The following is a 13,303-nucleotide window of genomic DNA, read 5'->3' as shown; positions in this document are numbered from 1 at the left end:
AAACAGAATCCAACAACACATTAAAAGGATCATACACCATGATCAAGTAGGATTTATCCCAGGGATGCAAGGATTCTTCACTATATGCAAATCAATGTGATATACCATATTCACAAACTGAAGAACAAAAACCATATGATCATCTCAATAGATGTGGAAAAAGCTTTTGACAAAATTCAACACCTATTTATGATAAAAAATCCCCAGAAACTGGGCATAGAGGGAACCTACCTCAACATAATAAAGGCCATATATGACAAACCCACAGCTAAAGAGAAAAACAAATATCGTATATTAATGCATATAGGTGGAACCTAGAAAAATGGTACAGATGAACCAGTTTGCAGGGCAGAAACAGAGACAGAGATGTAGAGAACAAACATATGGACACCAAGGGGGGAAAGCGGAGGGGGGGGGTGGTGGGGGGATGAATTGGGAGATCGGGATTGACATATATACACTAATATGTATAAAATAGATAACTAATAAGAACCTGCTGTATAAAATAAATAAATAAAATTCAAAAATTCAAAAAAAAGGAAGGGGATAGAGTCAAACCCTATAGACTGAAAGAAAACTAAAAGAATATTAATCAATCTCAATGTGTAGACCTTATTTGGATGCTGATACAAGCAAATTGTAAAAGAAAACATTTATGACATTTCTAAAACAACTGAAGAAATCTGAACATTGGAAATTTGCTGGGATTAAGGAATTATAATATTTTTAGGTGTGACAATGGTATTATGTCATTCATATATATATATATATACACACACACACATATATGTATATATATTTAAGTCTGTATCTTTTAAAGATACATACTGAAATACTTACAAATGAAATATGTCTGCTATTTGGCATAAAATTATCTGGGAAGGGGGACTGGATGGGGCTAAAGATGAAATAAACAGCCATGAGTGGATAACTGGAGAAGCAGGGTACTGGATACACAACAATTCTTTATATTCTTCTATCTTTGTATGTTTCAAATTTCCCGTAAGTAACAAAAAAAGGAAATCAATAAATCCAAGCAATTCTCCACATTAACAGAACAAGGGGAAATCATGTAATTGTTTCAACAGGTGAAGGAAAAGCATTTGGTAGCCTTAGAACACTGGACTGAGTGGGAAAACACTGATTTCAGTCCTCACTCTGCTCTGTGATTAGCAGGCAGTCACTTTACATCTCTGGGTCCCAGTTTCCTCACCTTTATGATAACAGAGTTAAATTGCATGGTTTTTAAGTCCTCCCACCCCAGCTTTGTTTTCCAACTATTTATTGAAAGCCTTTTAAATACTAGAAATAGCCATGTTAACCTTAAAATTCAGTGACTGGCTCTCTCACCAGTTTCTCATTTATCCTGAGTTTCAACTTCTTCCTATGAGGTTTATTCCAAATCTAAACTTGGGGATTTTGGAGATCATTCTCCTTAATGGAAATGTAAGCAAAACGTAACACCAGTAGTTCCATTATCTGTTGTTACTTGCAAATATTACCTCTGTATGCTGAGGGCCTGTTTCTCTGTTTTGTTCATCTAAAAATTACTAGAAGAAAAATTTTAATTCATTATCCTTTGGATAAAGGAACTATAACATGTATATTCCTTATGTGCAAGCATTATGATCTTGAAATTGTTTAATCGTACTGTAAAAGTAAGTAATTATTGAAAAGTAATTATTCAATCTCATCTGTAAAATGGGGATGATAAAAGCACCTACTGGACAGAATTCTGAGGCTTAAATAAGGTAAAATATGTAAAGTTTTCAGAACAGTGCATGCAAGTGCTTGATAAATGTTTACTATCAGTATAAACGTGAATGGAATTCAGGACTATAGCAAATATTAATGCATATCATGTAACCGTGGTTCCCTAACTTGTGAACTTATTGGACTTGCCCTTAAGAATCCTGATGTTTGGGGCTTCCCTGGTGGCACGGTGGTTAAGAACCTGCCTGCCAACGCAGGGGACACGGGTTGGAGCCCTGGTCCGGGAAGATCTCACATGCCGCGGAGCAACTAAGCCCGTGCGCCACAACTACTCAGCCTGCGCTACAGAGCCCACGAGCCCCAACTACTGAAGCCCACGCGCCTAGAGCCCGTGCTCCGCAACGAGAGAAGTCACCACAATGAGAAGCCCGCGCACTGCAACCAAGAGTAGCCCCCGCTCGCCATAACTAGAGAAAGCCCGTGCACAGCAATGAAGACCCCATGTAGCCATAAATAAATAAATTAAAAAAAAAAAAAGAATCCTGATGTTTGGACTTCCCTGGTGGCACAGTGGTTAAGAATTTGCCTGCCAATGCAGGGGTTCGATCCCTGGTCCAGGAAGATCCCACATGCCACGGAGAGCTGCGCCACAACTACTGAGCTTATGCTCTAGAGCCCTCGAGCCACAACTACTGAATCCCACACACCTAGAGCCCGTGCTCCACAACAAGGAAAGCCACCGCAACGAGAAGCCCACACACCACAACAAAGAGTAGCCCCCGCTTACCGCAATTAGAGGAAGCCCACGTGCAGCAATGAAGACCCAACGCAGCCAAAAAATAAATAATTAATTAATTTTTTTAAAAAAAAGAGAGAGAGAGAATCCTTATGTTTTATCTCAACAGAGCTGGGGGGAAAACAACTAGACAAATCAAGAAAATAAGTAAATATCCTGATGCCCAGGCTGCATCCCAGACCAATCACATCAAAATCTCTGGGGGTGGGCCCCGGTATTTCTTAGTCTTCCAGATCATTCCAAATGTGCAGGCAAAGGTGTAAACCAATGACGTAAACAACAAAGGTAAGGAATAAGCAGGTACGAAGCAGCTAGAGAACTCCTGATTTGACAGCTCAGTTTAAGCTGGGTTTGGAAGGAAAAGTGGTGCTTAACTCTAAGTTCTATAATGTTTTTCTATTAAAAACCGGTAGCCAGGGGCTTCCCTGGTGGCAGAGTGGTTAAGAATCCACCTGCCAATGCAGTGGACACGGGTTCGAGCCCTGGTCTGGGAAGATTCCACATGCTGCAGAACAACTAAGTCTGTGTGCCACAACTACTGAGCCCGTGTGCCACAATTACTGAAGTCCGCGCGCCTAGAGCCCGTGCTCCACAATAAGAGAAGCCACCGCAATGAGAAGCTCGCGCACCGCAACAAAGAGTAGCCCCCTCTCGCCGCAACTAGAGAAAGCCCACGCACAGCAACGAAGACACAACACAGCCATAAATAAATAAATTTATTTATTTTTAAAAAAATAGTAGCCAGGGAATTCCCTGGCCGTTCAGTGGTTAGGACTCTGCGCTTTCACTGCTGAGGGCCCAGGTTTAATCCCTGGTCAGGGAACTAATATCCCGCAAGCTGCACGGCATGGCCAAAAAATAAATAAGTAAATAATAATAATAATAAACTGGTAGCCAGAGATTAGAGAGGGAAATAAATTGTGTAGGTCCTAAAAGCAGGTCTCCTTAACGCAAGTGAAGAACAAAGAATGAGGAAATACATAGGGTGAACTAGAAATACAGGATTAAATTATATCTCTTTAGATAAAGAAAACAAAAGGTTTAGGACCTGTGACTTTTAAGAAGACCTTTAAAAATATTTAAAATCACAGCCTGAAAGACAACAATCTCCCTCTGCTGCAGGAATTTAATTCCCTGGAGAACCGGCTGTGTGCTCAGGAAGCACACAAAGATGGGGCCAAATACATAGGAAACACAAATTGCCCTGAGGAAAGAACTGCTCTTTAACGTCCCATCCAAAACCTAGCGTAATGCGGAACACATTCTAAAAAACAACAACAAGGGCTTCCCTGGTGGCGCAGTGGTTGAGAGTCCGCCTGCCGATGCAGGGGACACGGGTTCGTGCCCCGGTCCGGGAAGATCCCACATGCCGCGGAGCCGCTGGGCCCGTGAGCCATGGTCGCTGAGCCTGCGTGTCCGGAGCCTGTGCTCCGCAACGGGAGCGGCCACAACAGTGAGAGGCCCACGTACCGCAAAAAAATAAATAAATAATAAAATAAAAAACAACACAAGTCGTAAGGCTAGAACGGGGAAGGTCTCACTCATGGGTCAGCTGCTCCACTTTCGGCCTCATCGGCATCATCGCCTTCACAGGTGTAGGCAGTCCAACAGCTACGCAGCACTGGCTCCTTGTCACTTGGACTGCAAAAGGCATTGGTCTCAGCCCGAGGATCAGACCCACAGTAAGACTTACTTTAACAAAAGGCTGTATGTCGACAGAGAAAGCCCTGTGTGGGTGCTGTTCTTTTTTCCAGCACTTGTTCACAAAAGAAGCTGGGCGAAGTCCTCACCGTGGGGGCAGCTGTTGGCTGATGTTGTTTGCCCTCCCAGAGCATTTTCAGATACCTGTTGAGTATCTTTCTGCCCAAAGACTGAGATGCTGGCGGGTTTCTGTGTTCTAGGAACATAAGTCAGGGCTGCGGCCACTGTATGAGGGAACTGAGCCAGAGGCTTGGGGTCTAGGCGCCCAGTTGCCCTGGTAACTCCCTGTTTACACTGTAAACCAGACAGAACTTCAAAGCTGCATTTATAAAAGCATGCTAATAGCAACAGACCAAAATAAATGAAAATTTACAGGCAGGCACGTTTTGGAATTCTTAATAAGCTCTTTTTATCCTTCTTTAATTATCGTTTAAAGGATGCTTGCCAGCCTCGCTCCTTAGCCTGCTGGCAAATGAAACGTTAGTTTTTGTATGCTTTTTTTTTTTTTTTTTTTTTTTTTTTTGGTGGGGGGCGGGGGCAGGCTGCACAGCGCGGCATGCGGAACTTCCCCGACCAGGAATAGAACTCGCATCCTCTGCAATGGAAGCGCGGAGTCTTACGCACTGGACCGCCACGGAGGTCCAGTATTTTTAGGCTTCGTTTAAATATTCTATCTGCAGTCCATTCCACACCGTTAGTCCAAATTTTCATGTGACAGTTGGAATGAAGGCCTACGGCTCCCTCAAACAAAACATCCTGCCCCAAAGCAGTGCAGTTTATAAAAACTGCTCGCCACCCCTTGCTGCTAAAGATATTCATCTTTGTGCATCTTTGGTCAGTAACACGCATATATGCACACACAGTTTCCAAACCAGAAAAAGCGTTCAACGTGAAGTCCTACAAGATATGACGATAGTTTGTCATCACTTGACGAAAAGCACTAATAATTTGAACGAGGCCAAGCGCGCGCGAACACACACACACACGCTGTGCTTATCAACAGCTCTTTAAATGTAAAGACTAATTACCCTCGACAAGAAATAAGATACGTATAAACTTCCTAGCTGACTCTGCTCTACTTAACAGAAGTTCTGTCAACAGCCCCGGGGTGGCGGCGACGCAGAACACTTGGGGGCTCCGGGGCCTCCCGACTCTCCTCCACCCGCCCGTCCCCCCACGCCGCGTACGCTGCTCCGCGCCAGGCCCGTGCCGGCTCGGGGACCCTGCTCCCGGGTAGCTCAGCCGAGGCCGCCAGTGCGGCAACGCAGGTGAGCGCCCACGTGTGTCCCTGAGGTGCGCGGCTCGGGTCTGTCGCCCCTCGCGGTCACTCCCGGCCCAACCTCTCCGGGAACCACGCTCACCCGGCTCGGCGCGGCATCCCTGCGCTCACCGCCGCGCTCAGGGACGCGCTGGCAGCTGCCGCCGGAGAAGGCGCGGCAGAGAGGAGGAAAGAACCTCCTCGGGGGTCGCAAGGCCGCCATGGCTGCCGTCCGGCGGCTACCGCCCGCACAGCGGAGTCGCGACGGTGCGAGGGGCTGCCTTACGGCACGGTCGCAAAGTCCGCGGGAGGGGACGACTCGGCCGACCATGAGCTTGCCCGGCATGTGACAGGCTGCGTAGGCGGCCGAACGGCGCGAGCGCGCCTGGGTGGCAGCTCCTCGGGCGCGGGCATTCCAGGGGATTGCGCTAGGCGGCTAGCGGCGGGCTCAGCAAGGGTCGAGGTGCAGCGCGGACGCCGGAGGACGTTTTCCCAGGGCGGGGGGTGTTCGGCCCGGGGGCGGGGCTGCCGGGCCGGGCGACTGCAGGACTGAGGGGTGGGGGGGGCGGTGCGCGCGGCCTCCCTCGGCGTGGGCTGCCAGCGGACGACCCCTGTCCTGTCAGACGCCGCCGGGCCTGGTTTCGGAGCCGGGCTCCCCGCAGCCGGCGGGGCCCGAGTTCCCTCCCTTCTCGCCTGCTCCCCTGGCCAGGCCGAGCGCGGCCGTCCCCTCCCCCCACGGGCCATTGTGAGGTCAGGCCGGCCGGCGCGTCGTGGGGCCGGGGCGAGACGCCCGGAGCGGCCGCTGCGGCCGGTAGCTGCCGCTGCCACCGCCGGCCCCTTCCCTGGCTGCCCCGTTCAGACCTAGCCGGGACGGGGAGAGAGATGCAGCTTGGGGCGCAGCTCCGGTGCCGCACCCCGTAAAGGGTCGATCTTCCATCTGGCCACTTCACCCACAGGAAGCCAAGACCAAACCAGCTTAGACCGCTGCTGGGTAAAGTGCTGGGAGGGCCGGGCGAGAGGGGAGCAAACAGCAGAGGCAGCCTGCTCTTCTGGGCTTCCAGAGGCGTGTTCTGGGCTCGGCCACCCACAGGGGATTAGTTTCGGTTGAGCATCCATCCCCCTCCCGTGAAAGAGCGTAAAAAAAAAAAAATGCGTTAAGCCCTTCTGGACCCTTAAAGGGAGGCTGGTGAATGAATTAGTCATAGTTGTCTCATTCTCGTGGGGTGTGGTTTGGAGGAGGAGAGGAGCATGATAGGGCCCAGGGGGTACTAGGCCTCCGAAGCCCAAGGTGGTGCCTTTAACGTAACCCCAGTCGCCTTCCCTGTGGAATTTCATCCCTGTGCAGGGAGGATTTGTGAGGTGTGAAAAGGGTGGGGCGAGAAACAGGCTATCTTTACACAAGTACTTAAAGGGTGGAGAGGAAGTAGAAGCGGGGACTTTTGGGAGTGTCTGCGAACCCCTGGTGTTTGTTTCAGTGGCTCAGCTCCTTTTGTTTAGTTTCTTTTCCTGAAACTAGGCATAGCACTTTGGCCTGATGGGGTTGCTTCAGTGAGCCCATGTCGTCTGGAAGGTTAGGAGAGCTGCTGTTTCACATCCCGCAGAGGTGCCCTGCTCTTGCCAAAAACCAGCTTCCAGTGTTAGGACCTAAGGTACTTGTGCTTTTTCCAAGCTGATGGTTCAGCCTCGTGGCATACTTATGAAGGCATATGCCGTTTTCTTTGATGACTGAGGAAACTGAATTTCCCAGGTCCGGAGCTCTGGCTCATATTCCCCACGGCAGTAACCCCGGTCTCAATCGCTGTCATGTTTAGGTTGTTTTCAGGAGAGGGAGTTGATTAGTCACTCTAATTTCTGTACTTGAGCGTGACTGTTCTTGGGATCGCAATAACAAGCCGTATTTCTTAAGCATATCTTTGTAGAATGAATGAATATATGATTACCATTCTGCAGGCTTTGTGGTGTAATAAGTTATCATGTTTGTCATCTTTTAGTGCTTGTGAAACTGAACACAACAAAAGTATGGAGATGGGAAACCAACATCCTTCTATTACTAGGCTTCAGGAAATCCAAAAGGAGGTAAAAAGCATAGAACAGCAAGTAATTGGTTTCAGCGGTCTGTCAGACGACAAGAATTACAAGAAACTGGAGAGGATTCTAACAAGACAACTATTTGAAATAGACTCGGTAGATACTGAAGGAAAAGGAGATATTCAGCAAGCTAGGAAGAGGGCAGCACAAGAGACAGAGCGTCTTCTCAAAGAGTTGGAGCAGAATGCAAACCACCCACACAGGATCGAAATAGAGAACATTTTTAAAGAAGCCCAGTCCCTAGTGAAAGAGAAGATTGTGCCATTTTATAGTGGAGGCAACTGTGTAACTGATGAGTTTGAAGAAGGCATCCAGGATGTCATTTTGAGGCTGACACACGTTAAAACTGGAGGCAAGATCTCCTTGCGGAAAGCACGGTATCACACTTTAAGCAAAATCTGTGCAGTGCAAGAGATTATCGAGGACTGCGTGAAAAAGCAGCCTTCCCTGCCGCTTTCTGAGGACGCGCATCCCTCAGTTGCCAAAATTAACTCTGTGATGTGTGAAGTGAACAAGGCCAGAGGCACTCTGATTGCCCTTCTTACGGGAGTGAACAGTGATGAGACTTGCAGGCACTTATCTTGTGTGCTGTCGGGGCTGATGGCCGATCTGGATGCCTTAGACGTGTGCGGCCGCACAGAAATCAGAAATTACCGGAAGGAGGTCGTGGAAGATATCAACCAGTTATTGAAGTACTTGGATTTAGAAGAGGAAGCAGATAGCACTGGTGCGTTTGACCTGGGGCAGAATCATTCCATTTTAAAAATAGAACAGGTCCTCAAGAGAATGAGAGAAATAAAAAATGAACTTCTTCAAGCACAGAATCCTTCAGAATGGTACCTGAGCTCCAAAACAGAGCTGCAGGGTTTGATTGGACAGTTGGATGAGGTAAGTCTTGAAAAAAACCCCTGCATCCGGGAAGCCAGGAGAAGAGCGGTGATCGAAGTTCAGACCCTCATCACTTACATCGACTTGAAGGAAGCCCTCGAGAAGAGAAAGCTGTTTGTTTGTGAGGAGCACCCCTCACACAAAGCGGTCTGGAACGTCCTGGGAAACTTGTCAGACATCCAAGGGGAAGTTCTCTCATTTGATGGCAGTCGAAATGATAAGAACTACATCCGGCTGGAAGAGCTGCTCACCAAGCAGCTGCTTGCCCTGGATGCCGTTGACCCACAGGGAGAGGAGAAGTGTAAGGCTGCCCGGAAGCAGGCAGTGAAGCTTGCACAGAATATTCTCAGCTATCTCGACTTGAAATCCGATGAATGGGAGTACTAAAACGCCAGAGAGCCCACGGTTGATCATTCTTATTTTGCACTTTATATATATGTCTGTGTATTTATAGAGAGCTTTCAGTTTGTTGAGCCTGGATGTGATTTATACATGCATATGTCAATCTCAGTATTTATGATTTAAGCAAATTCGGTATCTCTGCTGCTTTTGATGTTGAAAAACAAATATTACGACATACTAACTTTTCCATTTGGATCACTATGTTGTGGTGTGGTTTTCTGTTGTTTTTTTTTAAATCAGAAAATGGAATAGGGGCAGCTTTTAGAACAGTTTTAATAGGTTGTTCAAGCATTAACATGCAGATGTTTCAGAATCTAGAATAGACATAACCTTACATAATAAATACCAGGACAGTTATGAGGAAGGGGGAAATTTTTGGTTAAGTGGAAGTAAGGTCCAAGCACAGACACAGTACAATGAAATGTTTTATTATGCTAAATAAAGCAGAAGGATTTTTTTCATTTATAAAACCCAGTTGGTTCCACCCAATTTAATAGGGTGGGAGTCTTCTTGTTTTTTTGGATGGTGGGTTTTTTCATAAACATTTTTTGTTTGAAATACAGTGTATTTTCTCCTGTACTCTGCATTTAGAGGGGGAGTCTTATTTTTGTGTATGACATAATAAAATTATGAAAACGAATAGCAAAAACACCTTTGAGACTGCATTGAAGAAGGGATAAAACACCAGCTGATACCTTCAAGTTGTTTTTGTTTGTAAAATCTAAACTTAGAATTTCCCTTAGAAATTACTAAGGATGGGAACATTTAAATGAAGTTAATGGACCTTGAAAAAAAAAAAGGAAACACCCACACCCATGGTAAGATAATGAAAAGAAGTGGAAATTACCCATCATCAGGTTATGCTAAAATAAGCAAAAATGTCTGCATGTAGCACGTAATGGGCTTCTTCTGTCGTTCAAGGCGGCATAAGGGATAAACTTGTTAAACATTCCCGATGCTGTTTTACAGTGTATGGGAGCAGAAACTGTCAGCAGCCCTGCAGGACCAGCTCTTTGAGGCTGGTTCAGAGGAAGCGAGCATCAGCTCCCGGCGCCTGCAGACATTGCACTCCGGGCACCTGCTGCATTCCTTAGCTCATGTTATTGGCACATGGATGCTTCTCTAGTGCCTGAAAGGGCCAGTAAGGTCTGTCAGTGCAAGACATTTTTTTCTTCTGCTAAAGGGTATACATATTTCTGTACGTACTTTTTGAGGATGCAAGATTACCAGTTGCCTGTTAATGTGAACAAAAGAATTTCCCAGAGTTCTGAAGTGCCTTGAGAACTTGCTGCCCCAGTATCCTAACTAACAGACCACTCTGTAGTCAGCTCTCACAAAATAATCGTATTAGAGCACATCTTTTGAGCTCTATAGTAATTTGTTCTTTTCTTTCAGAGATATTAATTTGATAACTTTGGAGACAGCTAAAAATAAGATGGATAAAGGAATAGCCCTAAATACCTAAAAGATTATAAACGTGTAGCCCTAAAAATTTTTCATTTTGTCTCAGTACTGCCCATTGATTAAAAGCCCTTGATATGTCTTTCCTACTAGAAATGTTATAGATTCATCGGACAGTGGGGTCAAAGGGCAATCAGAGGTCTTTGGGCCGTGAGCCTTCCCCCTGCACGTCCAGCGGGCTTTCAGTGCAGCTTATTGGTAGCTCATGCCAACCAAAGTCGTTCCAGGATTGCTATTCTGTGTCATAACTTTAGGGTGCTCTTAAAATCTTGAGGAGTTTTTAAGTTCGACCACTGTTGGCGTTATATCACTGGGCAATCAAGGCTGGGCTCTAACGCCCTTCAGACGTACACACATCCTGCACCAGGCCCCACTGCTTCACGTTAATTTCAGATTTGAAAGTTAAATGTTAGCCTGTCCTTTCAGAGTATCCATTGTTGTTTGAAAGCAGTTCTTCCTCTAGCATTCATTTCCAGCAGTGTTTTCCGTGACTCGCAGAGATGGCTCAAACTGTTCCATCTTTGTGCATCGGGGCTGAGCATAGGACAGTGAGCCCACCCACGGTCACGTTGGATCTCTCACGGGGATTATTTTGGTCATTGAAATAATCAAATCAGCCTTCAGTGCCGAGGAGTGACGCTCCCTGTCTTCAGTCTGTTCTAGTTCCTTGTACCTGATGATTCGGTTCCCAGGATGAGCCCTAGCGATACTGGCTTTAGCTGCTACTGTCCCTCGCTGGGAGGCGTGTGTGTTCACGTGGCCTGCTGCATGCATTTTGGGTTCGTCGCTTTGTATTGTATTTTTATGATCTCACTTGAAGAGAATCTGTACTGGAAGTAAAACCTACCCCCTAAAAATGTTTGGCCTTGGGTCTGCATTAAACTGTATCATCCATGTTCATGAAAAATTGGCTGGGAATGTTTGCTTTCTTTACCTTCCATTCAGTCAGCGTTGCTTTCAGGTCATTCTTTATCCGAACAGGTTAATCAGCCTACTGTGAGGTAGTTAAGAAAATAAATATAATGACCATGTCCACTAAGTACAATTTAATGCTTTATTTTGCTAAACTGCCTGGGTATAATATATTTGACATAATTTAGTATATTTGAAAAGTTGAACCAGTTTTTCTCATCTGTTTTACTTTGGAGGGTCGAAGCTTATCCTGTTCACACAGGTTTTTTTAAGCAAAGCTTTTTAGCTTTTAACTCGCGCAGTGTTTGTCTCAAGAATAATTGGAGGACCATTTGCCACACTGATTTTGATGTATAATTCAGGTGTGTCATTCCAGCGTGTTGGTTCTCATCCCTGCCCCATGAACTGTGTGACTACTGTAATACCGTGTCTTAAATAATTCAGCATTATTTTGAGGTAGACATACTAGTATACCCTTAATTATTGATGAAATAAAAAAATCTCTTAGCTTCTCTTTGCGGTGGAGAAAGGACGTGAGTCTGAGGTGTGAGTCCTGTCGTCATGTTTTCACCTTTGGGTACTGTCTGACTTGGGTGCCCCTGAGCAGGCCAGGCCCGGGGGAGGGCTCCTTGGCTCCAGTCAGGGGCAGCGATGTGAGGGGGCCGCAGCGCAGAGCACAGACGGGGATCCAGTGGCGGGTGAAGGGGTAACTGTGCCCCCATAAACAACCCAGGAAGTGGGGGGGCCAGGGAACCTGGAGCAGATGTGGCCTCACGTGCTGCTTCCCTGGGGAGGGTGCCCGCGGGCCAAGCACACAGGAGCTGCCCTTACTCGCAGGAGGGGAAACTCGAGGCGTTCTGGAAAGGTCCTCTCCCCGGAGGAAAGGTTTGAGGTAAGGTGTTGTGCTATTGAAGCTCGTCTTAACGGAGATGTTTTTCTGGCCACTTGAGAGTCTCGTGCTCTGCCACCTGAGCTAGTCGGGCGGTGTGTATCTCTGACCATCTAGTCCTTCCAGCATTCCCAAAATGCTCTGCTCTGCCTCGGGCTCCCTCACCCACCTCGCAGCTCACCCTCGTTTTGGCAGTTGTCTGTCACAAACCCATTACCTGGTGGCAGCAACTGGTTTTGCCTTTTCCCCGCCTCCTCCTACAGGCCCTCTTCTGTCTTCTCTGCCTGCGTGTTCCGGTGATCCAAGTGGAGAAGCAGCGCGGCCAGCCCCGCCGTGCAGGTGTGTGATGCGTAATAGGCCAGCCGCCAGGAGAAACAAATCGTACAGGTTAAAAAGACAGGAAATTTGACATTTTTAATTCTCTGCCACCCACCAAGATGCGCTCTGCCCCGTTAGGCTTGGGTTATTTACGCACGTTAGAAACTTCTCAAGGACTTCCCTGGTGGCGCAGTGGTTAAGAATCCGCCTGCCAATGCAGGGGACACGGGTTTGAGCCCTGGTCCGCGAAGATCCCACATGCCATGGAGCAGCTAAGCCCGTGCGCCACAACTACTGAAGCCCACGCACCTAGAGCCCGTGCTCTGCAACAAGAGAAGCCACTGCAATGAGAAGCCCACGCACCACAAGGAAGAGTAGCCCCGCTCACTGTAACTAGAGAAAGCCTGCGCACAGCAACAAAGACCTGATGCGGCCAAGGATAAATAAATTTTTTTAAAAAACTGTTCTCAAGCTCTTGCTGTGCGCTCAGGTTGGGAAATGTCCATCCTATTGTGTCTCAACCAGCGTGGAGGTGGTAAAGGACACGCTTGTCCCTCATCCGTCTCGGGCATAAACTCCAGGATGTCAGGAGAGCAGGGCAGGTCCTCCGTGAGCGCTGGAGAGAGACCGTGAGTGCCATAGGCCGGGGAGGCTGAGGGACAGGGCTCAGGGACCCCCCGAGGCTGGTCAGGAGCAAGACAGGAGAAACCCCAGCGCAGGGCAGCGATGTCGCACAGGGGCTGAGCAGCACAGCACTGGCAAACTTGGTTCTTACTTCCAGGGCGCAGAAGCGCTAACTGGAGGGCGAGCGAGGCCCGCCTCAGGGCCCGGATGCAGGTCAGCGGGTGCCCGGCTGTCAGAGTGTGTCTGACGCGGG

General features: G+C 47.5%; 2 protein-coding genes across 5 annotated transcripts in view; one reads left to right on the top strand and one right to left on the bottom strand.

The window, feature by feature from the left end:
- The window catches only part of COA8 (cytochrome c oxidase assembly factor 8), a 31,782-nt gene extending 25,763 nt beyond the window's left edge, over nucleotides 1-6,019 (bottom strand). For 2 of the 3 annotated variants that reach the window (XM_024758341.1, XM_024758351.1), the window contains exon 1: nucleotides 5,572-6,019. In XM_024758341.1, coding sequence (XP_024614109.1) covers nucleotides 5,572-5,814 — 243 coding nt within the window. In that variant the 5' untranslated portion in view covers nucleotides 5,815-6,019. The remainder of the gene's footprint in view (nucleotides 1-5,571) is intronic. The other variant, XM_024758360.1, reaches the window with a different exon arrangement.
- Nucleotides 6,020-6,190: 171 nt separating this feature from the next.
- On the top strand, nucleotides 6,191-11,728 carry BAG5 (BAG cochaperone 5). 2 transcript variants are annotated; one of them, XM_024758317.1, is made up of 2 exons: nucleotides 6,191-6,459; nucleotides 7,460-9,041. In XM_024758317.1, the coding sequence occupies exon 2, from the start codon at nucleotides 7,488-7,490 to the stop codon at nucleotides 8,829-8,831; it is 1,344 nt and encodes a 447-aa protein (XP_024614085.1). In that variant the 5' UTR covers nucleotides 6,191-6,459; nucleotides 7,460-7,487; the 3' UTR covers nucleotides 8,832-9,041. The 2 variants fall into 2 exon arrangements, with proteins under 2 accessions (XP_024614085.1, XP_024614075.1); XM_024758307.1 differs by lacking the exon at nucleotides 6,191-6,459 and adding an exon at nucleotides 6,869-7,117 and having other exon boundaries at nucleotides 7,460-11,728.
- The last annotated feature ends 1,575 nt before the right edge of the window (nucleotides 11,729-13,303 follow it).

This window comes from Neophocaena asiaeorientalis, unplaced genomic scaffold (assembly GCF_003031525.2).
Source record: "Neophocaena asiaeorientalis asiaeorientalis breed wild unplaced genomic scaffold, Neophocaena_asiaeorientalis_V1.1 scaffold476, whole genome shotgun sequence".
NCBI classification, from domain to species: Eukaryota; Metazoa; Chordata; class Mammalia; order Artiodactyla; family Phocoenidae; genus Neophocaena; species Neophocaena asiaeorientalis.
Note: the sequence above shows the minus strand (reverse complement) of the source record. Positions and strands in the feature narration are given on the sequence as shown.